The sequence below is a fragment of the Syngnathoides biaculeatus genome, chromosome 2 (assembly GCF_019802595.1).
Source record: "Syngnathoides biaculeatus isolate LvHL_M chromosome 2, ASM1980259v1, whole genome shotgun sequence".
NCBI lineage: Eukaryota > Metazoa > Chordata > Actinopteri > Syngnathiformes > Syngnathidae > Syngnathoides > Syngnathoides biaculeatus.
Genome location: NC_084641.1, coordinates 28,245,368 through 28,267,936, shown reverse-complemented (window position 1 = coordinate 28,267,936; position 22,569 = coordinate 28,245,368). Strand labels below are relative to the sequence as shown.

Below are 22,569 nucleotides of genomic sequence, written 5' to 3'. Positions count from 1 at the left end.
CCACCATCGCACGGCGGTGATAAACGCCCACTTCCGCTGCGGACACGAGCCACCGAGGCGACGAGCCACTCGGGCCGACATGTCCACAAGGCCGGTAGCGATCCACAAGGCTTCCGGAGGTCGTCCTTCAGCGGCCGCTGCACAGAAACCTTCCAATGCGCACATCGACACATTTTGCAACCCTGATTTATGGAGTCCCGTCCTTTGCACCCGTGCAATCCATTTTTCACGACGAGCCGGGTCTCTTGCAGACTTATCCGGGGTAAATCCATCCTCCCGAGTGTTCAAGCAATGTCCAGCGATGCAACGGGCCGGCATTTTGGCTAACACGAAGGAACAAGGCGCTACCTTCCCGGAGGTAAAACTAATAGAAACAAACGATTCCACTTGAGGGCGGTCCTGCCATGCACGTCACTTCCTGCTTCTTCTCCAAAACAAATCCCTCGAGGGGATTTTCATGGCGGGAAGTTACAAAAAACAGTCTACGTCAAAATCATGTTTTGTGGTGATAAAAAACGCATAGGTCCATGTCGGCTGCCGTTTTCTCCATTAATAACATTCTAAAATCATGCATTTCATGATCGTGGCCCTTTAAGAAAATTGTCAGCGATATTGCCCAAATCTCAAGGGAAGTCGCTCTTTTTCCATGACTTTTTTTTATAGCAAACCTTTTCTTTTGCACATTCCAATATACGGCAAAGATAATGCAATTCAAACAAAGATTACAAAACAATAAACAACCAGCCTAACCAATGCAGACTCTGGGGAAAAAAAAAAAAAAAAAATTGGTTTCAGTTTCAGTTCTACTCTCTCTGTACGTCTTATTTCATATGCAACGCTTCTTTAGAAGACATGTTTTGACATTTGAGAAAGGCGGCTCTGGTTTTTCAGTCATCACTCATGCCATATAAAATAATGGAGTAGATGAAATGGGATTTAACATTTAAAGGGCATCACGTGTAATGTTTTGCCGGTAACTCCACTCGTTATGTTGCTTCCATAATGCGTACATTTATGGCTTGAATCTAAAGATAAATATGTCCATGTTTTTTTTTGAAAGGTTTAATTGAACTGGAACATTCCTCTGTTGTGAAATTAAATATTACAGAACAATTTAATGTGAAACATCCATCCGTCTTATGAGCTGCTTATCCTCACAAGGGTCGCGGGAGTGCTGGAGCCCATTTCCAGCTATGTATGGGCAGGAAGCGGGCTACACCCCGAACTGGTCGCCAAACAACAACAAAATCACACCTACGGGCAATTTAGACTCTCCAATTCACTGAATGCATGTTTTTGGGATGTGGGAGGAAACCGGAGTGCCCGGAGAAAACCCGCGCAGGCACGGGGAGAACATGCCAACGCCACACTGGCGGCGCCGGGATTTGAACCCTGGTCTTCAGGACTGTGAGGCCAATGCATTGACCAGGTGCGTGATGTAAAAAAAAAAAAAAAAAAAAAAACATTATCGTGTAATTCATGTTTTTGAAAGCATTAAAGGAACAAAAGTTTGTATTCATTAGCTATTAAATTAATTGTCTGATTAAAACTGTTATTGAATTTTTTTTCCTCCCAAATATTGGAATCAGCACCAGCCTCAAAAAATACATATTGATCGGTACCTAAAATTTTAACACCTGACATTCCAAATTTGTCTTTAATCTGTGACATAAATCCTGTAACTGTTTTGTAATTTAATAGTTTTAATCGTGCGTCATAGTAATTTTAGTCACTTGCAATTTAAAGGAGAGTATTTAGAGATTAATGTGTGTGCGGTTATTAAATAAAAAGACCAAAAACGGAATCATTTTTTTAATTTGATACCTCTTGTGTTTTGAAATACATATATGAGGAAAAAATACTTCATTTTTCACATTTCTGCGTGTCCTTGCATTTTTCAGTTGGTATTCCAGGAAAAGAACAAACAAAAAAATCCGCCGGATGGCGAGTTTCTCTTTTCCTCCCCCCTCCGCCGCCGAGTCGCGGCCAAGATACGGATCCACTCGGGCGTTAAGTTCTGTCAGTCATCCTCTACTCACATGTCAGCTGCATGCTCATACGCCGCACGCACACATATGCTCACGATTCTCGCAAAAACACATTTCCTGTCAGCCCAGCCTCCGTCAGCGAGCCGTCACAAAGGGCCCCCGGAGCCGGCGCCCTCTCGGTGACGGTGGAAAATGTGTGCCGAACGCAGCACTCGCTCTACTGTCCTTCGCTTTGATTGTGCACAATGTCAGCGGTTTAATAAGCCCGTTCTTTGCCGCCGTGACATTCCAAACCCGAGCGCTCATGATACATGATCAGCCTCGTTTTCAGTCAGACGTACGTCCTGTTGACATAAAAGGGCGCATCGCATTAACCTCAACACGACGTCGTCGTTGTAGCCAAGCACGACGGTCGTTATTCCGTAACAAGGTCGAGAAAGTGAGCCACATCGGCCGGGGCGCTCCACAGGTGTTCCACCGGTTTTTGAGCACAGTTGAAGAGGTGATGCGTATCGTTGGGGGGGCTATATTCGACGATGTTGTTGTCGTGCCGATGCTGATAGTTGTTGAGCTTGTGACACCAGCCCGAACGGCGTTGCGATCCCGTCGACCTCACGGGTCGTCTTTCGGATTCGGTTACTGGAGGAGGGTAGCCGCCCAACATGATGTCGAGTTGTTAGCCGGCGATCTCGTCAACCACGGATCGCCGACGGCCGCGTCTGTAGTCCTCTGCATCGACTGACGGCCGATGAATGTACGGCTCGATCGATGGCTCGATATCTCGGACGGTTTTGCGCAACGCTCTGGGGCGCGCTTCTTGCCTTGTCGTCTCGTGATTAGGATGTCCGGCGAGGTAGCACTGAAGCGCGTATTGTGCTCGCGTACCAGAAGGAGTTTGGACTCGGCGTGGAGGTGATCGATGGAAGCCATTTTGTGGCGGTTCGAAGGGCAGTGTTTTGGGCTGCCTGGAGGGAGTCCCAGTGAGTTGGCTTCAGGTTGGGAGTCCGCACGGGCGCCGCGTAGTTCAGGATCGATCTTCCGATGGCCTCATACGTCGTCCGGTGTTCATTCGAGATGGATCTATGTGCCCGCACCACGCCTCTCCACCCGTGGAGTCGCCTATAAAGTCTCGACCCCCCAAGTACGAAGGGTCAACCTTAACATTATAAAATGAAGGATTGCCTGCAGACAGAACTGTATAGTTCTGCGTAACCTACACGCTGGATGTTAATCCAGCATCCTCGCAGTTTTCATTCCAGAAGATACACGAAGGTTTCAAGCCAATTGAAATCATATTCATCTCACAAGTTTTGATCAGTAAAGTAATTTGAAAAAGTTCAGTATATTCTCTCAAGAAAGTCGGCAGAGAACTAACGGCCAACACTTCACCGATGGAACTACTTCTTCTACTATTTATAATAATAATACAATAATAATGGTTTTTACTTTACCCTAAAGGGTAGCCTTGTTTATGACTATGCTTTACATATTTGTATTGCATACAATAGTGTCTATTAAACAGAGGTCTGATTGCTAATTTAATCAACCCGTGAGAAGTGACCCGGAAGTACATTTCATTTTTTTTGTGTGTAATTCAGTATAATCTCAGTCAAGGGTTTCTATTTTACAGATTTGTTTAGATATGTGAGGGTGCTGTTTAAGGGTCAAAGGATCATTCTATAAATAGATGGATGGACGAGTGAATGATTTTCCAAATTTCAGAACGTGGAAGTTTAATTCAATTTAATGTAATACGCAATAATGGTTGAATTCATATTTTAGCCAATGATAAAGGCGAACTGTATACTTGGTAATTCATAATATTAATTAGGACATGACTGAGATTGTGGGCGGGTTCCTTCTTATCCTGATAATGAGCCCAGACTGGTCCCAAAAATGCGGGTCGCGAGTGGGGGACAGATGAGCCTCCGAAAGCAGGTCTGTGAGAGCCAGACATCTTGATCAAATACTTATTTTTCCACTATAATTTGCTAACCCATCCATCCGTTTTCCAAGCCGCTTATCCTCACAAGGGTCACGGGAGTGCCGGAGTCTATCCCAGCTAACTTTGGGCGTAAGGCAGACTACGCCCTGAAGAATTTTCAAACAAGTCGCAGTGATGATCTGGATTTTTTTTTTTCCCCTCAATTTTTTCTTCTCACAGGGGGCAGAACATGCACACTTGTTGGCTGACTGAATACTTTTTTTTTTTTTTTTTTTTTTTTTTTGCCCCGTTGTATGTATGCATATCAGCCTCTTTCTTGTGATGTCCATTTTGATGCGCTGATCGATTTTATTCCTTTTTATCAGATTGCCAGTGGTGGGGATGGGTCCCGAGTGGCCTCTCAACATCTACTTCACTTTCCAGTTCTACCGTTTTCCACCAGTCACATCGCAGCAACTGCGACTGCTGAACAGTGACGGGGCGAGGCAGAAAGCGCGCGAGCTCTTTCCTTGTGTTCTGAGCTCCATCAACAACGACGGCACTCTCAACTCGGGTAATGATCCACTTTTTGATTTTCTCATTGATTCAATTCAAGAGTATGTTGGCTAAGGGACAATCAGAAATGAGGATCATGTACACTGATGAAAATTTAAATAAACACGTTAAATATATTTGTGTTTATATATGTAAATACACACACAGCGGCTGAAATAAGTATTTAGCGCATCGCCATTTTCCTACAAAATTTTCACCAGATGTTGGTGATGACTGTACCTGGTAATTTCGAGTCTTTTTGAAGATCTCCACAGGCGGTCCTTAAGTCTTGGACAAGTCTTCTGATTATTCTTTGCACTCCTTTGTCAGAAGTCTTGAAAGGAGCACCTGATCTCATTTCAGGTGTCAGATTGCACACTTTGTTTGGCCCAGAAAGTCCTTTTTTCTGATGTCTGCTATATCAGGGATCCAGGTTCCAGAATAAATGGATTTTCACCTAATGCTGCCGTGTCTGGAGCACACTCCCAGTGATGAAGAGGAATTCGCTGTAAAATAAATAAGAAGTATTTTCTTCTTATAACATGCTCAGTTTGCGTTCAAGGCAATTCTCAGGGCTTTGTATCGATCGCAAGTGGACTGTTCTACCTGTCCTAGAAGAGTCTAATAAAAGATTTAATCAAGGCAATGTGAACATTTTTTAATGAAGGCAAAGGTGCTCATTCATGTGGATTTATATCATAAGTTTGTCTCATACTATTGCAAACCAATAATAAAAATCTGAAAAACTGGACGCCGTAAGAAACACAGCACATTTTGAATGAGTAGAAAAGGTCAAACTAGATTTAAAAAAAAAAACTAACAAAAAACAAAACCCAACAGCTCGTCTGATGTCGACATAGACTTGGATGTCGCGTATTGTGCGTGCAAGCCGCGTTGTGATTTGTTTCACTCCTCTCCATCTCGGCGCTGTCCAATCATTTTGTACAAACGGCGATGCTCCGCGATGTTCTCCAAAGCCACTTCCTTTTCAATCAGCCAGGCGGCCAGTGACTGATGTCTATTCATGTCGCAACTAATGAAATGGAAGAGATATTACTGCCAGTGACACAGCGTGATATTGAACACAAACTTTACCCGCCTTACCCCACAGGCTTTCTCATACGGAGACCTTGGATTAGCACAGTCAATATTACCCAGTGTACGTTCACACAGATCCTTTCAATATACACTACAGTATTTTTCTCTTTCTCTCTCTCAGAGCCTTTACTCAAATTTACTTACAAAGGCTTAGCTGAAGATGCCCTTTTGCTTCTGAAGGATTAAGAGTTTAGGGTATGATTTAGCAGTTAGTCCGCGTATTGATTCTTTATATTTAACGTACCATACTTTTTTCAAATATCCGAACCTGTCACATCTTTCCCTTGCTCAAATGAAAACATTGAAGTACAATCATAGCAGAGGAGAGGAAATCAATTGGAATCTGTAGCAAATTAAGATTCCAGACAACCCAAAAGAATAATGCCAGGAAGGGGACGGTCCTGTCCTTCTAGCTGTGTAATATCTTGAGGGTAAAATGCCCCAAAGGTTGTTCACTTTTGATGAAAATAATGCCTGACTTTGCGGTTGAAACTGTCATTTTACTGTATGTGTCATCATCTTAACCGATCACGACCTTCCGAGCTCAAGTGTTTTACTTGTAGATGTTGGCACGTTTGCGTCTCTTTGTATTTGACAAGAAGCAGTACTGATTGAAGATGAGCGCTAGCTTCTCATTTTGGAATCTGGAACAAATAATTCCAGAGGCCATTGATTTCCTTTGGACAATGGATCAAATTACATGACACCAGCAAACGAGACGGAACAACAACAATCAATGTTCTTTGACAAACATTGCGGCCAAACTTCAAGCTTGAACTGTAATATAAAGAAGATCGACGGAGCATGAAAACAATGAGGTGTCCAGAAGCCACTGGTCAATTTGTTCTACTATTTCTAAAAAGTACAAATGAAGTGACCCCAACCTTTATGTTATTTATTAACATAAAATAAGGAATAAAACAAGTGTGTGCAAAAAGCACTTATTAGAGTAGTCCATAAAGGTTTGAACAAGTCAGCTGGAATGTCATTTTCGGTTGAAGACATTTCACCTTTAATCCCAACACGTTTTCGGAGGCATTCTAAATTTTCGGCGTGGAGTCGCTCTGTTTGAAATGTCTTCACTAAACAACACTCCGGTTGCCTCGATTGAACCTTTGCGGACGAACATCACCTGGATGGCTGGCTGCAGATCTACAGGAAGTAGATAATAAATTGTGCATGAATTGAAAGCCTTACCTCCAAGTCTGACGAGGATCCTTCTGTCACAAAGCATTACAGAGATCAATTTTAACAAAACAAGCCCGCTCAACTGTATTTTAATATCACTATTTCTCTCGTTATCCTCTTAAAAAAAAAATACCCATCCATCATGCATTTTCCGTCCCTCTTAGCCAGATTTTTAAAATAAGCGACTCTTCCGCCAGCCCCAGAATGAGGATATATGCAAACCCTTTGCTCAAGTTTAGAATATCATGGAAAAGTTAATTTCCATAACATCATTCAAAAAGATAAACTTTCAAAGATTAAACATTCTGGGCCCACAATTTGAAGAATTTCATGTATTTGTTTATTTTCACATAATTTGGGCTTCGAGCTCCTAAAACCCCAAAAATCAGAAACTCAAAAAATAAGAATAATGTTAAGAAATCATCATTTTTACATTTTTTTTTGTTAAAAAAAAAAAAAAGAAAAATAGGGTCACATTAAACATTTTACAATGATCTGTTAATCTTCAATACTTGGTTGGGAATCCATTTGTTTTAAACAGTGCCTCGATGCGCCGCAACGTTGAGGCAATCAGCCTGCGGCGTTGCCCGAGCGTTTTGGAAGCCCCGATTTCCTTCTTGCTGTCACTTCTTCTTTATTGTGGGTCTGGTGCCCCTCATTTTCCTCTTGATCTTACCTGTGCCTCCAACGATTCTCATTGGGGTTTAGATCCGGCAAGTTGGCTGGCCAATCAAGTACGTGATGGAGTGGGCATTAGATCAGGTTTTGGTGCTCCTGGCACCAAACGCATCGCCATTTTCCTACGTCCCACGCAACTCTTCTCAGACTTTTTGAGTGTTCAAGAGAGATATAGTAATCCATCCATCCATTTTCTTTTGCCGCTTATCCTCACGAGGGTCGCGGGGAGTGCTGCAGCCCATCCCAGCGGTCAACCGGGAGGAGGCAGGGTACACTCTGGACTGGTCCCCAGCCAATCGCAGGCAGACATCCAGACAGACAGTCACAATCACACCTAGGGGCAATTTAGAGTGTCCAATTAATATTGCATGTTTTTGGGATGTGGGAGGAAACTGGAGTGCCCGGAGAAAACCCACGCAGGCACGGGGGGAGAACATGCAAACTCCACACAAGTGGGGTTGGCGATTGAACCCGTGTCCTCAGAACTGTGAGGCCAACGCTTTACCAGCTGATCCACCGTGCCACCCGATATAGTAATATTTGTTGGAATTTTTTGCCACTTTAAATTGGTTATTATTGTGTAAAAACACAAAGTTGGGACAGAACAATACTGTAGCTTTATGAAAAATATGAACTTGACGGTATTTGGACGTAAGGGATCTCCGCCCAACAGGGACGATATTTAGAGTCTTCCTATATTCGCTATGTTGATCTGCGCCAGAATGGAATAGTTTATGTAAGTCTTCAATAAGACAAAAAGAAAGTACCCGTAATAAACTAAAGAACAAAAATGCATAACTACACATACTGTACACCGGAATGTACACTCAATGCATCTAATTAAAAGAAAAGAAAAACATCCAAATTAATATGGCTACAGCCTATTTAATCTTTTGAATCGGATGATGACTTTTGTTGACTTTTATTCAAATGTATGAAAATTTTTTGTTGGAAAAGAAATTTTAGATTACGCTACATTTGTTGTTCTCATTTTTGTTCCAAGCCATCAAGTCAGCGCCATTAGATGATTTCTTTGCAAAATGCGTTGCCTCATACCTTATGCTGTATCTTGTTGCCATGACGATTGTCTTTGTGTCCCTGTGAAACTCCTGACGTGACTCACTCTTATTGGTATCAGTCGCGGCATACACTTTTTTTTTTTTTTTTTTTTTTAAACCTAGTGGCAGTCACTAAAACACAAAGTCGTGGCAATTGGGAACATTCGCCTTCGTGTATGAAGGGTGCAATTTTTTTTTGTAGGGCTCGGTCAAAGTGCGGCTGGCTGCAGCTTGCAGGGAACGGTGGAGAAAGAAAAACACAAACTTGAGTGGCGCAATCAGAATGCACCCATTTATTTGAATATAATGACATAAAATTACATTGCTTCTTGTGCTGTATCCCATTTCACAAAAACATCCTGCTATGAATTCAGTGAATTGATGAATTAATTCATAGAAGGATGAATAGCTTTTGATCTAAATAATATAATAATATAAATATACAATAATATCATCTAATAATAATAATCTACAATTTTTTGCTACCTTTTAACCCGAAGCTCTGGTCAAAATCAAAGTTCACCCTTTTTTTGGTTAAAATTTCAAATTATGTTTTCAGTCCAGTGTTCAAGTTTCAAGTTACAGTTTTATGGATTTAAACCAGGGTTATAGTTTCTCAACTCGGTTTTCAAGTCCATTTTTTGTGTTATGGTTACGTTTTTTTTTTTTTTTTAACCTGTCCTTTTTCAGCTGCATGGCCTTGCAGAATGGTGGCTCCGCATGCGTTTTAGTGCTGGAACAGTTTTGCCGTGCAACACTTGAGTTTGGAATACTCCCTCTGCTCATGTTTTATTGTATAATTTTTCCGATGTTTCTTGAAAATGCAGCCGGACAGAAAAGGGTTTCAAGGGACAAAACGGACAAGAGGAAACGCGGTGTGAACCGCGGCGGAACAATAGTCGGCCAGTCTAGATAGTCGCAACGGTCACATCGCATTCTTATTTGCGGATGTGGGGAGGACGTGCAGCAACTAACCAATACGACAAGATGAGAAAGGGCTGAAAAGGAGAGGACGGGACGGGATGTGGGAAATGAGCAAGGCAATGCTACTTCATGCGGTGGGATGCTTTTTACAGTGTCTAAACACCAGTAAGAACCTGTGAGTTGATATCTTATTATTAGTAGACCCAGCTCAAGCAAGTAAAACACATGATTCAACGAACACAACATCAAGTAGAAAAGTACAGAGAAGGTCGGAAGGAGCGACGTTGTGTCTTCGTAGACCGAGAAAAAGCCGACGACGGGGTACCAAGAGAGGAAGGATGGGTGGACGTGTGTGTGTGTGTGTGTGAATCGCAGAAAATGTAAACGGAATCAAAGGAAAATATGAATATGCATAGCTGCTGCGATAATGATCCTGTCTCAGTTTATTGACAAATGAACTTGCTCAGTGTGAAATGTGGGCTTTAGTTGAGCGCAAAGCAAATATTTGCAGGGCGCCATAACTTGCAACAGGTCTTCAGGTCTACGGGTTTATTGTTCCTTTTGCCATCCAGTGGAAGAGCATTGAATTGTTTTGCCTGTTTCACTATAAATGTATTTTTCTTACATTTTTAAGAAAATGATTAATAATCAACAACAACAATAATAACGTTCTGAACGTGCACTCACTTATAAACCAAGTGTACAAGACACAATAGATTTTTCCAAGTCAGCGTTTACTGAACAGAACCGAAAAGAGTGATCACAGAGCCAGATTATTTGATTATCATAGATTATTTTTTTTTAAACAGATTAATCACAGACCCCAAAATACCACATATAGTAACACATTTTGCCTTGAGATGATGTTTTAGACCTGGTGGCCAGGCCGTTGTTGAAAAGACAATTTGTCGCTAAAATTAAAAAAAAAAAAAAGTGACTTTTTTTTTTTTTTTTTTGACTTCTGAAGCAAAATTTGTCACTGAGCACACCAGCGTCTCTCACTCATTTATGCCCTGGTTTATGGATTGATCTGATTACTGACCTGAACGCAACCTGCATCACATTTCAGATATCCATCCGTAGTAAAGGTAAAGTAGCATGTTTGGTCAAAATAATGTATGATTATTGCAATCATTTTTTTTTTCTTGTGAGGAATCATGAGTTACCACTTTGACTTTGATGGCGCTCGTTTGTTTATTCAAGAACAACATCAGTGTATTCTAAAATCCATCCATCCATCCATCCATTTTCTTCAACGCTTATCCTCACAAGGGTCACGGGGAGTGCCGGGGCCTATCCCAGCTGTCAACGGGCAGGAGGTGGGGCACACCCTGAACCGGTTGCCAGCCAACGGCAGGGCACATTGAGCCAAAAAGACACACTCACAATCACACCGAGGCGCAATTTAGAGTGTCCAATGAATGTTGCATGTTTTTGGGATGTGGGAGGAAACCGGAGTGCCCGGAGGAAACCCACGCAGGCACGGGGAGAACATGCAAACGCCACACAGACGGGTCCGGGATTGAACCCGGGACCTCAGAACTGTGAGGCCAACGCTTTACGAACTGATCCACCATGCCGCCCGATTCTTAAATATATTCATCAAAAATAGAAGCGAATGTAAAGATCTAAACTGGTTTTCTGAAGCGTAATCAGCAGTAATCTGCACAACAAAAATATGTATTTATTCAGAATAAATATCATATGTTTATGTGCACATATTTAATGAGAAAATATGTGTGCTCTTGGGCTGCAGCCCTCAGGACGTAGGACTTTCGGGCTTCCTCACCCGCTGCGCACAATGCGACAGTCTATCCCGGCGATGTAGTTTGTGTTGCCACTCTGCCGGGTGTCGCTCCAAGTCCGCCAAACCGCACGCACATTTCGACTCGTCGGACCCAGCGCAGCCGGACCGCTCGGGTCACATCTCCCAACCTTCCTCCGCTTCTGTGCCCCAAAATGCACAAAGCCGTACCTTCCTCTTAGTTCTTCTTTTCCGCTCCGGTTGGCGCCCGCTCAAGCCGTGCTTGGGGAATGAATCGTCCCGAGTGGAGACTTCCAGATGGACGGTGAATAAATCTACTCTGGTTCCGTTAAAAGGAAATAGTTGTGATGCAGGTCATGCGAGTGCCGTAGAATCATTGACATAAATATTCTTTTTTCAAATCACTCTTGTCAATAGATTCTACTTTTATATACCTTGTAATAATAATAAGAAGAAGAAAATGAAGGATATTATTTGACTAATTCTGATTATTACATGAAACTCTATGCTAGCAATTCCAGGTTCTGCTGTGAGTGTACGATATTGTTTTTTATGCCCAAGATCTTGGCTTTGATCATATTGCAGAAGAGAGAGAGAGAGATAAAAAAGAGAGAAAGAATGAAAGAAAGAGGGAAACAACAGAGAACGAAAGAATAAAAGAGAAAAAAGCGAGAGAATGAGAGTAAGAAAGAAAGAACATAAGGAGAGAAAGGAAGAAAGAAAAGAGAAAGGAAAAAGGAGAAAAAGAAAGCACATAAGGAAAGAGAGAGAACAAACGAAAAAGAAAACAAAGGAAAAAGAAAATGAAAGAAGACCTAGAAAGAGAGAGAGAACATGAGCAAAAGAAAAAATAAGAACAAAAGAAAGAATGAGAGAATGAAAGAAAGAGGGAAACAATAGGAAAAAAGAACGAAAGAAATAACAAAAGAAATGGAGCGAGAGAACACGAGAGTGAGAAAGAAAAAGAAAGAACATGAGAGAACAAAAGAAAAAAAAAAAGAAAACAGAAAAAAACAACAAGAGAAAAAGAAAGAATGAAAGACCTAAAAAGAGAGAAAGCAAAAGAACATGAGAAAGAACATGAGCGAAAAAATAAAAAGAACAAAAGAATCAGAGAAAGAGAGAACAAAGGGAAACGAGAAAAAAGAACAAAAGATTGAAAGACAGAACAAAAGAGAGGGAGAAAGGAAAAAAGAAAGAACACAAGGCGAGAGAACGAAAGAAAAAGGAAAGGAAAGAGGATGAAAGAGTGAGATAGAAAAAGAACATAAGAAGGAAAAAACATGAGAAAGAAAAGAGGCAAAATAACAAAAGAGGAAAAGAAAATGAAAGAAGACCTAAAAAGAGAGAGAAAGAGAAAACAAGAGAGAGAACACGAGGGAAAGAAAAAAAGAAAACGAGAGAGAGAAAGAACAAAAGCAATATTCCCAATCGGCTCCCATCCCTGAGACATTTTGCTCTATGAATAACTTTGCACCCAATGAAAGGAATAATGTGATCATAAAGTTTAACGTGAGACAGATGTGTTCCACACGCACCCAATCCGGTGACAATCCGATCTACAAAGACCACACAATAAACACCTTTTGGGATAGTTTCACCCCTTCAATACATTTTCAACATTTCAACTTGGTAAAATTGACCTTTTAAACACCTTGCATATGGATTTGAATTTTAAAACATGCAAGCATAAAATGTTTGGAAATTTCCGTACAAATGCGGAGTGTCTGTTTACATGCATGTGGCTCCATTCCCACAAGCAAGAGTATTAAAAAGAATATTAAATTTACCGCTTAAGGAAATAAACTGGGGGTCACAAATGATGAACTAGAATGGTGGGGCACAGTAGTGTGACATTTTTAATATCTGCTTTCAGATGGTTAAAGAGTGACCAGATTTTCTCGTGTATAATGTACACCATTGTGCAGTATAACACGCACCCCCAAAGTTGTATGATGCATTTTATTTTTTTTACAATGTATGATTTTGCTTCTACCCATATGATCAAAACGTGGTATTTTCTGTGTTTTGTTTGGGTTTTCGATTATTATTATCAAGTCACACTTTATTTGTACATGTAACGCTTTCTTTTTATTTGCTTGCTAAATTCACAGGCGCACTTTTACACAGTATTTAGAAAATAAAAAATCACGTTTGATGACCCAGGCAGAATTTGTAAGATGTGTACAATTCATTAAAGAAAACAAGTACATGCAAAACACATTTAATTTTATTTTAATCAGATTCAAATTAAACAGACAAGCTTTTTTTTTTTAAACCATTATTATTAAACAAAACATAACCATAAAGAAATATATATATATATATTTCACAAATTCTGGCTTGCTATGTAAACTTATTAGCGCATCTGTACATGTATTCAGTTTTATGTACAGGATCCATGTCATATTGGAATGTATGTGTACGCTGTACCTTCATAACCTCGAGGTGGCGGTGGCACATTAGAATGAAAGTGTACACATTTTCATAATAGCTAGTTATAAAATGTTTTTTTTTTTGTGGTTTGTTTTTCATTTTCTCCTCTGCCCATGTGTAATGCGCGCTATTAATGTTGGGTGTGCGTCATACATGAGAAATTGTTCATTTTCACATTTGTCTCTTCGGTACAGTATCATACAAGATTCATTTTTCTTACTCTTTCAACTTCTCTTTTTTTTTTGCAGGTATTTGTCGTCTTGTTATTTTCCCCCCCCCCTCACACTGGCTCCGTACATTTTTTGCGCAGAGTCTCCAGGGCTGCAGGTGCAGTTCCGAGTTGATAACGGTTTTCTGAAGCCCGGAGAGAAGCGTTGCTTCCTGCACTACTTGGCCCTTCACACCATGCACGTCGACGTCTGGGACAGTGACTCACTGCTGCTCGTAGGTTCAACGGCCATCGAGCTCAAGGTAACCCTCTCGGGGCAGTTTTTTTTTTTTTTTTTTTTTTTGGAGTGGAACCAGTCCCGCGGTACCGTACATAATTTTCGCTCTGACAGAACAAACTCATTCCGATTCGCGCGACGTTTTAACCGCCGGCGATAAAAGTGTAATTTATGATATGCTGCTATCTGTTTTCACAGCCCATCGTGGCATTGCGTCGCGATCGTCATTGATTCATGCGGCGTTTGCAGATTTGTCGATTTTCATAGGGTGACCCTGACATACAGAATCACGTCTCGGTGCATAAATCACACCCCGTCCAATGAAATACTTCCTTCTCGGTTACTTTTTTTTTCTCCACTTTGAAACCTTTTGCTGTGATACAGTACTTTTTGTAAAAATAGAATGATCAAGTCTTTGAAAAATTGAAAACGATTATATGTACACGTTCACGTTTGCGTGCATCTGTACTCATTTGGCATCGCAGAGGCCCACAGATGCGTGTCAATTCATATCTTATGTCTGTATGACAACATTGTTTGAAGAGACATGTCTTTGTACGTACAGTAAAAACTCTGTTCTCGAACAAATCGGTTTTCGAAGGAAAATATTGAGATTTTTTTTTTTTTTTTTGCTTATGTTTTCAGACGAAAATTCAGTACTTGAACACCCCGAAAAAAACCACCCATTCACGGGCAGGGTGGCAATTTTTTTGCCTTATTGAGATAAAAGTCTCCCAACACGCCACAATCGAGGAAATAACACTTTTTTTTGTCCGTTTAACGCCTAAAATAAAGGGCAAAAAAGATCTGAACAAATCTGGGACGGGTATGTTATCAGTTCTGTGAGGTGGTACATACTTGAGATATGTGTATTAATTAATTGTTATATCTACAACGGCACTCGCGCATTAATAATACTGACTGATGAGCATTTTGAAGACAAACTTGAAAACGCTCCATGCGTACTTGAGGCGGCCATGTTGGGTCAGGAAGGAAAGGGAAATAACTCCGTGCTAGCTTTGACCGATTTGTTATCCTCTCCTGATACCAAATTATGGCTTCAGATTAAAACACTTCAATATTTTGATACACTGAAGGATATAATGCGTGAAAATCATGATGTCCCAAAAATGGGACGCTGCCCACCAATGGGTTAATCAACATAATGGGCGTGGCCCGACCAGCTGACGCACGACGTGCTTTGTTTTTGTGAATTCGAACGCCCTGCGAAAAAACCCGGAAATAACATAACACGCGCGGCTCGTCCAGCTGCCCTGCCACACGGCGCGTTTTGTTATTGTGTGTAACGAAGCCTCTGTACTCAGACGTGTCCCGTTGGTGACTGTTTTTTCTTCGTATGGAGGACTGTTAACCCCCAATCGTGGCTCCAAAGAAGGCAAGTTGGAAGTAGTAAAGCTGCTGGTGCCTGAAAAAGGAAAGTTGTGCGTAAAACTGTCGACTTTAAGAAAGAATTGGTAGCCAAATATGAATCTGGTGTGCGTGTTTCTGAGCTATCGAAGGAGAATGGCATGGCAAAATCGCCGATCAGCACCGTTTTGCAACACAAGGACGCCCTTAAAGCAAGTCTTGTCGCTAAAGGAGCAACCGTGTCGAGCAAGCAGAGGCCACAAATCTTGGAGGAACTTGAAAAGTTGCGTTTAATTTTCATAAACGAACGACAGTTAGCTGGGGATACGGCAATGCACTCCCAGCCTAATGTACTCTACTACTAAAGCATACATTTTAAGCAAAAAGTAAATATCTTGAATTTTTTTTCTTATAAAAAGTAGTTAAATTATACAAGTATTTCTGCTATACACTTTATTATCAGGAAAAGCTAAAAGAAAATGCTTTAAAAAGCCCAATTTGGTTAGGCTTGGAACGCATTATATCTATTGCCATTAATTTTAATGGGAAATATCGATTTGTTTTTTGAACAAATCACTTCCCAAACCGCCTTCTGGAACGGATTGTGTTTGAGAACCGAGGTTTTACTGTCCTTAGTTTTTTGCTTTCAATAAAAACAGAGAAAAATAGACTCAAGAAATTTAGGTGGTACTGTGAAATAATGGGAAAAAATAAGATAAAAAATATGAAATAAATAAAATAAAATAATAATCAAATAATATATATGACAAAATTCTAGTATACTTTTATCTTTTTATAACTGTCGTACCTTTTTTTTTTTTTTTATACTTCTGCAGCGTTAGTCTTGGTTTTTGGTTTTTTTTTTTCGGCATACAACAGTTTTTTTTTTTTCTGCGTCTTTATTTCCAGTGCATGTTGCGGCGTGGTAAAACGGCAGTTCAAGCCCTGCACGAGGTGGACGTCGTGACCACGGACTACGTGGGAGAGGGAACCTTGCAGCCTCGCAACGCCTCCAACGACCCCACGGGGGTCCACGCCATCGTCAGGGGTCGGCTGCACGTACGCACGGGAAACGTTGGCGAGTATTTTTGTCACTTTTGTTAAACACAAATTGCATACTTTGATAAACACACACCAGCAACAGTAATGACAGAAAATAGTTATTATGATGATCATAATTGCGCCAATAGTGATTGCAGTTTTACTGTAAAGTTGGGATGAAAACTGCGACTCAGTTCCTCAATTCTAACCCCTTGCAGCTCGGACACTGCGGCCAAACTATGGAAAAAAAAAAAAAAAAAGGCGATTTATAGTGTGGAAAATATGGTACTCATTTTAAAAAAGGAAGATGCAAGCGACATGTCTACCCGTCTTGTTTTTGAGAGCGTAAGGTGAAAGCCGCAGTTGGCGTAGTGAGCACTGAGCGGGTGACAACAACGGGAACGTTAAATTCCAATAGTTGGAGGGGAAGTTAACGACAATAAAGTACTTCATTCTTCCAAATGTGAAGTTCATTTTTGAAAGGGTGACTAGAACTATAAGCGAGTTTAATAGAAAATGAACTTTACGAACACCGCACACCCGTTATGCTGAAAAATGCGACGTAATGCGCATGATATGGCCTTCAAGATTGTTGTGCATATTAGTTATTTTCCTTCATCTTTTAAATTTCTCAGTGAATGGTTGGCAGGTTTTGTTTTCTTTCATATTTGTTTGCCTAATACGTGTGGTTAGAAATGCAGCGCGTTTTTTTCTTCATTTTATTTAATTTTTTTTTACTGAAGTGGCTGATACATTCAATAGATGCAATTTTCCACGAGTAGTTTTGATCCCTGATCTTCATCTGCCCCCTGAAGTATTTCGAAATGACTTTTATATTCAGGTGACTCCCCTTAGCTTCGAGTCATATTTACTTCTACGGTTGGAAAAAGACGGGGGAATCCTCAAGATTGCGTCTGCAAGGTGGTCAAGGCAACACACTGCCATCAAGAAATATTTACATGTGAAAATACCACTTCGTCCACCTTGGTGGCTTTCTTTCTTTCTCTCTTTCTTTCTTTCGTTTTCTTTCTTTCTTTCTTTCTGTCTTTTGTTCCCTCTTGTTCTTATTTTCTTTATTTCTTTATCTTTTTCTCTTTTTCATTTGTTCTTTTTCCTTTGTTCCTTCTCTGGCTCTCCTTCTTTCATTCTTTTCTTTCTTTCTCACTCTCTTTTTCTTTCTTTCTTTTGTTCTTTCCCTCTTTCTTTTGTTCTTACTCTTTTTCTTTCTCTGTTCTTTCTGTCTGTTTTCTTGTTGTTTTTGTATTTCTCTTTCATTTTCTTTTTCGCTCTTTCTGTCTTTTTTCTCTTTCCTTATGTTCTTTTTCTTCATCTTTTTCTCCTTTTGTTCTTTTTCTCTGTCACTTTCTTTTTTCCTTTCTTTCTTTTGTTCCTTCTCTGGCTCTCTTTCTTTCTTTCTTTCTTTTTTCTTTCCCTCTCTTTTTTCATTCTTTCTTTCTCTCTCACGCTCTCTTTTTTCTTTCCTTATGTTCTTTCTTTTTTCTTTCCCTTTTTCTTTTGTCCTTTTTCTTTCTCACTCTTTTTTTCTGTCTTTCTTTTGTTCTTTGTCTCTTTTTCTTTCTTTTTCTCTGGCTCTCTTTCTTTTGTCCTTTCTCTTTTTTTTCTTTCTTTCTTTCTTTTGTTCTTTGTCTCTTTTTCTTTCTTTTTCTCTGGCTCTCTTTCTTTTGTCCTTTCTCTTTTTCTTTCTTTTTATTTCTTTCTTTTGTTCTTTCCCTCTCCTTCTTTGTTCCTTTCTTTCATTCTTTCTTTGTTTCTTTCTTTCATTTTATCTTTCTCTCCCTCTCTCTCTCTCTCTCTCTCTCTCGCTCTTTCTTTCTTTCGTACTCATCCACTTTTCAACTGTGCAGAGCAACAGCCGCCGACAGTATCTTTTCTTTGCCATGCATCAAGTGCCGAAAGATACCGGCGCTCATAAACAACGCATCACTCTGGCCCGTCTGAGAAAGACTCGCCGAGCGCCATTGGCAGGGGCTAAATATGCCAGCACTTTCTCATTGTGCTTATCACTCAAAGCAGGTTGAGAGTGCAACGGCTTATTGGATAGAAGTGGTGGTGGTGAGGGAGCGGGGGTGGGCGGATTGTGTCTGCATGTAAATTCCAATCAATGCTCGGGTATCCGTCAGGCAGCTTGGCGGACAGTCGCAATCGATTTGGAAAGGGAGGAGGACTCACGAGTACTTTTCTTTGTTTCCTCATCCATGCTAGCTTCTTCCCTCGTATTCTCGCTCAGCTTTTTCTTAGTCATTTCACGCTTTTTTTTTTTTTTTTTTTTTTACAGCACCTCTGGGAGGGGGGCGGGGGTGTCTTGTCATCACACCGCCATGAATCAGCAACTCTTAATGGGCGGGTGGCAGAAGGATATGAAGGGCATTCATTAGCGCTCGAAAAGCCGAAAAGTTACACTCGGGAGTGAGACGGACGTGCCGCGTGAAGGCTCCGTCTGAGATTGGACGGGGAAGGAAATCTAACCGCTCACACATGCAGTTGGGGTGAGCGCTCATGCGTCCATGCAGGCATATAGACAGACAGGTGTAGCAGAGCATGGGCGCCTTGTGTGATGAGGCTGGAGGATGAAAACAGTCTGCAATATAGAACATTGATATCATGACAGAAGCTTTCCGCTATGATTTTTTTCAGCGCCGTAGCCTTCTATGCGGATTCTTGCAAACCTAATACCACTAAATCCACCCTGGCTGTGTTCAAAAATAAATCCTGTCCAAACTATTTCCCGCATTTCCACCTGTACCTGCCCAACTCCACTTGGTTTTCCACTTCAAAATAGTTTTGCTCCAGCAGTTGCGAGGAAAATGCATTAACCACGCCCCATTGACGGCATCAGTCAGAAGCGACGCGCTAACAAACGACTACGGAGGAGAAAGGCGTATTTTCTTCTCTGTAAGATGGCACATTTTCATTTCATTCATTTCATTCCCACCTGTGACAGACAAAAAATTATTTCTGACTTTTGCATCATAATTATGTGCTAATTTTACTACCACATATGTTCAATTTTACTGCAGTTGTCATTGACATCGTTCACTCCTGGTTAATTTTATTTATTTACGTTAGTTAGAAAAAGAAGCTAGACGGACAGCTGCAGCAAATACTTTTGTTTTGAACATTAGGCAAAAAAATGTCATTCGGAAAAGTAAATTATTGTAGCATCTACAGCTAAGGTACAGCGACAATGTAAGACAATGTTCGCATGCCTTTTCATTCCCACCTGTGTAAAACGCTGAAGGTGGTGAGTGTGCTCCACACGACTGTCAAAAAATTAGTTCCGCTTTTTGCATCATAATTATGTGCTGATTTTACTGCAACATTTGTTCAATTTTACTGCAGTTGTCATTGACATCATTCACTCCTGGTTAATTTTATTTATTTACGTTATTTAGCAAAAGAAGCTAGACAGACAGCCGCAGTAAATACTTTTGTTTTAAACATTAAGCAAAAATACCCAAAAACAAAACAACAATTAAATCTTGCTGTAATTTATGAGGATGGGATTCATATATCCAAATACAGTAGTATTGAAAATAACAATTTAAATTTGTAATAAAAGTCCACTTATATTAGCTTCTTTGTTAAGGAAAATTTAATGCAGATTTTCTGTTGGATTTTAATAAGATTGCGCAGTTCCACCTAATCAAAAGTTAATAAGTGTGGCTGTATGAAATAGTTTAGAAATTATTATTAAATGCACTCCATGTCCTACTTCGAGCGGTGTACCATACATTCCACAAAATGTTACCTTTATTCTATCATTTTTTTTAAAAAGGTTTTTAGCCTGTCATTTGAAATGTAAGAGTGAACCACCAATTGATATCATTTTTAATTATCACCAAGTTGGGTTTCAATTGATGAGTCATTAAACGAGTGATGAGTGTATCCTGAAAGGCCTTTTCATTAATTGTGTTAAGCAAATTTGATTTCGGAACGAAGGCCAAAAAATGTAAAAAATATGACAAGGTTCCACTTCTCTCACGGTCAACTAATGGGAACTCGATGTTGCTGCATTGGTGAAATGGAAGTCACCCAAGCGATACATTACAGCTATATTGTATCTTAATTTCAGCTTCGTAATCGTCAGTGATGCTCGCTTGGCATAATGAACCATTGGTGCATACATTTCATACATTTGTCACCGTATCCGGGACTCCAGGGCAGATTTACATTTTACTTTTACGGCATTTACATTTTACGGCTTCAGACGAAGGACACAGCTTCGGCTGGGCTGGCTCATACATACTGACTAGGTGTCCGTTGTTAGTTCGAAATGATCCGCGTATCATCTAAATATGGCTCAAAAGGATCGGGTGATATTGCGCCAGTCACTTCACACGATTGTGAGACGTTGTCTTCTTTGAAAAGAGCTTCCGAGTCCCGTAGTAGATGGCACAGCGTGTTTTCAATGGCGAATGAACGGAGGATGCAGGCGATACGGCTAAAACTTGGGTGTCGAATGAGACTTCCGCAATTTTGCGCATGGATGACGCGCTCTCCGCTTGTATTTATTTTTTTTCTATGGACATTGAAGTGAATAATGCTATATGTATTTTCCATGATCTATTTTTAAATGTTTGATAGCCATGACACTTGACCTTTAACAACAGAATAGACTGTTCTAGTCCTAATTTAATGTTGGAGTCGATCATAAGTCGTACTTACTGTACCTCCTGTGGACAAACAGCTTCTTACACACATTCTGATGCTATTGTGAATTTAGGGTTTCCATTGAAGTAACCCGACATGCATGTTTTTGGAATAGGAGAGGAGCTCCTGGAGAAAACCGATGCAAATAAAGAGAGAAAACGGAAACCTCAACACATGAAGGCCAGAGTTTAGATTTGAACCTGGGACCTTAAAGTCTGAGGCATACATGCGAACCACATGCATCACATCCACCGAAAAGTGTTAAAATCGTCCTTTTGCTTTGTCTTAACTCTGCCAATGGACCAAAATGAGCTTGCTTTCATGCACGCAAGCAAGCGAACGGCAAGCATAAATCTGTCGCGCCACAGTAGAAAAGGCGACTTGCTCCAAACAACACATATCTGCGCTGGCCCGATAAGCTCTGGAGAGAGCGCTGCACCTTCTGAGAGCAATGAAATTCCCGCTGAAAGGTGCCATAAGAGAAACAAATAAGTGGGATTTACCTAACAATTAGTTCATCTTAAGGACCTCCCCAAGTGCTGATCATGGAGTGTGTCTTACTTATTAAAAGCTGTTCCTGTGGCCCGAAGGCCTCGGTCTATAAACCTTGCTTTTAAGCCCCGAAGTGAAAGGGAGAATCTGCTTATTCGGAAATGTCAGCGGCCTGGTACCGGGAGGCAGGAGAAATGGATTATATCGGACTACTTTGAAAGTCCCTCTGCGCTTGCTCCCGTTTGTTCTCGAGCCCGTAAATTGCTGGTTTGTTGTGGCCTTAACCTCAAGAACTGCCAGCGGTGCAAAGTGGAGTGGGTCAGCGGGGTGCTGCCCAATGCGATTATTGTCATCCAACGGCACAAAATTATCAATAAATGTGATGGAGTTCAGCCCCCTGCTATTTCGTTCCCATTACCCTTCTCCACGTAGGGACGGAACAGCTGTTCTACTGTGTTCTCTCTGCAGTATGAGCTCGGAATGTTATTTTAGGATGGTAACAGCAGCGTGACTAGTATGATATTGCACTGCAACAACAAAACGGTACGAGGGAAGGAAGATACGACATCTGATGAACTGAAACAAAGCCGTCAACAGTACATGTAAGCAAATGTAAAGGAAGATGGCAAAACATGCCGCTGAGCTTGTTACTAAGCATACAGAAAAAATAAAGTGCAGAATCTCGTCTATTTGCACTTTGCTGTTCACTACCAAAATCTATTCAGATGGAACCTTCCCTCGATTCTTTGGAAAAACTCACCTATTCAAGTACTTTTTTTTGCTCTTTCTGTAACAAGCAGATGTGGGTAGAAGCGGCAAATATTGTACTCAAGTACCGTAATTTCCGGCCTAAAAGCCGTGACCTTTTTCACACGCTTTCAACTCTGCGGTGTATGCCGTGATGTGGCACTAGCGTAAGCGCGCCGCTAGCGTTAGT

The 22,569-nt window shown here is 40.8% G+C and overlaps 1 protein-coding gene across 6 annotated transcripts in view; it reads left to right on the top strand.

Annotated features, from left to right (window-relative positions):
* The window catches only part of nphp4 (nephronophthisis 4), a 182,956-nt gene that overhangs the window by 112,027 nt on the left and 48,360 nt on the right, over window positions 1–22,569 (top strand). For all 6 annotated transcript variants that reach the window (XM_061845009.1, XM_061845041.1, XM_061845033.1 and 3 more), the window contains 3 exons: window positions 4,299–4,486; window positions 13,925–14,085; window positions 16,338–16,506. In XM_061845009.1, the coding sequence (XP_061700993.1) occupies window positions 4,299–4,486; window positions 13,925–14,085; window positions 16,338–16,506 (518 nt within the window). The remainder of the gene's footprint in view (window positions 1–4,298; window positions 4,487–13,924; window positions 14,086–16,337; window positions 16,507–22,569) is intronic.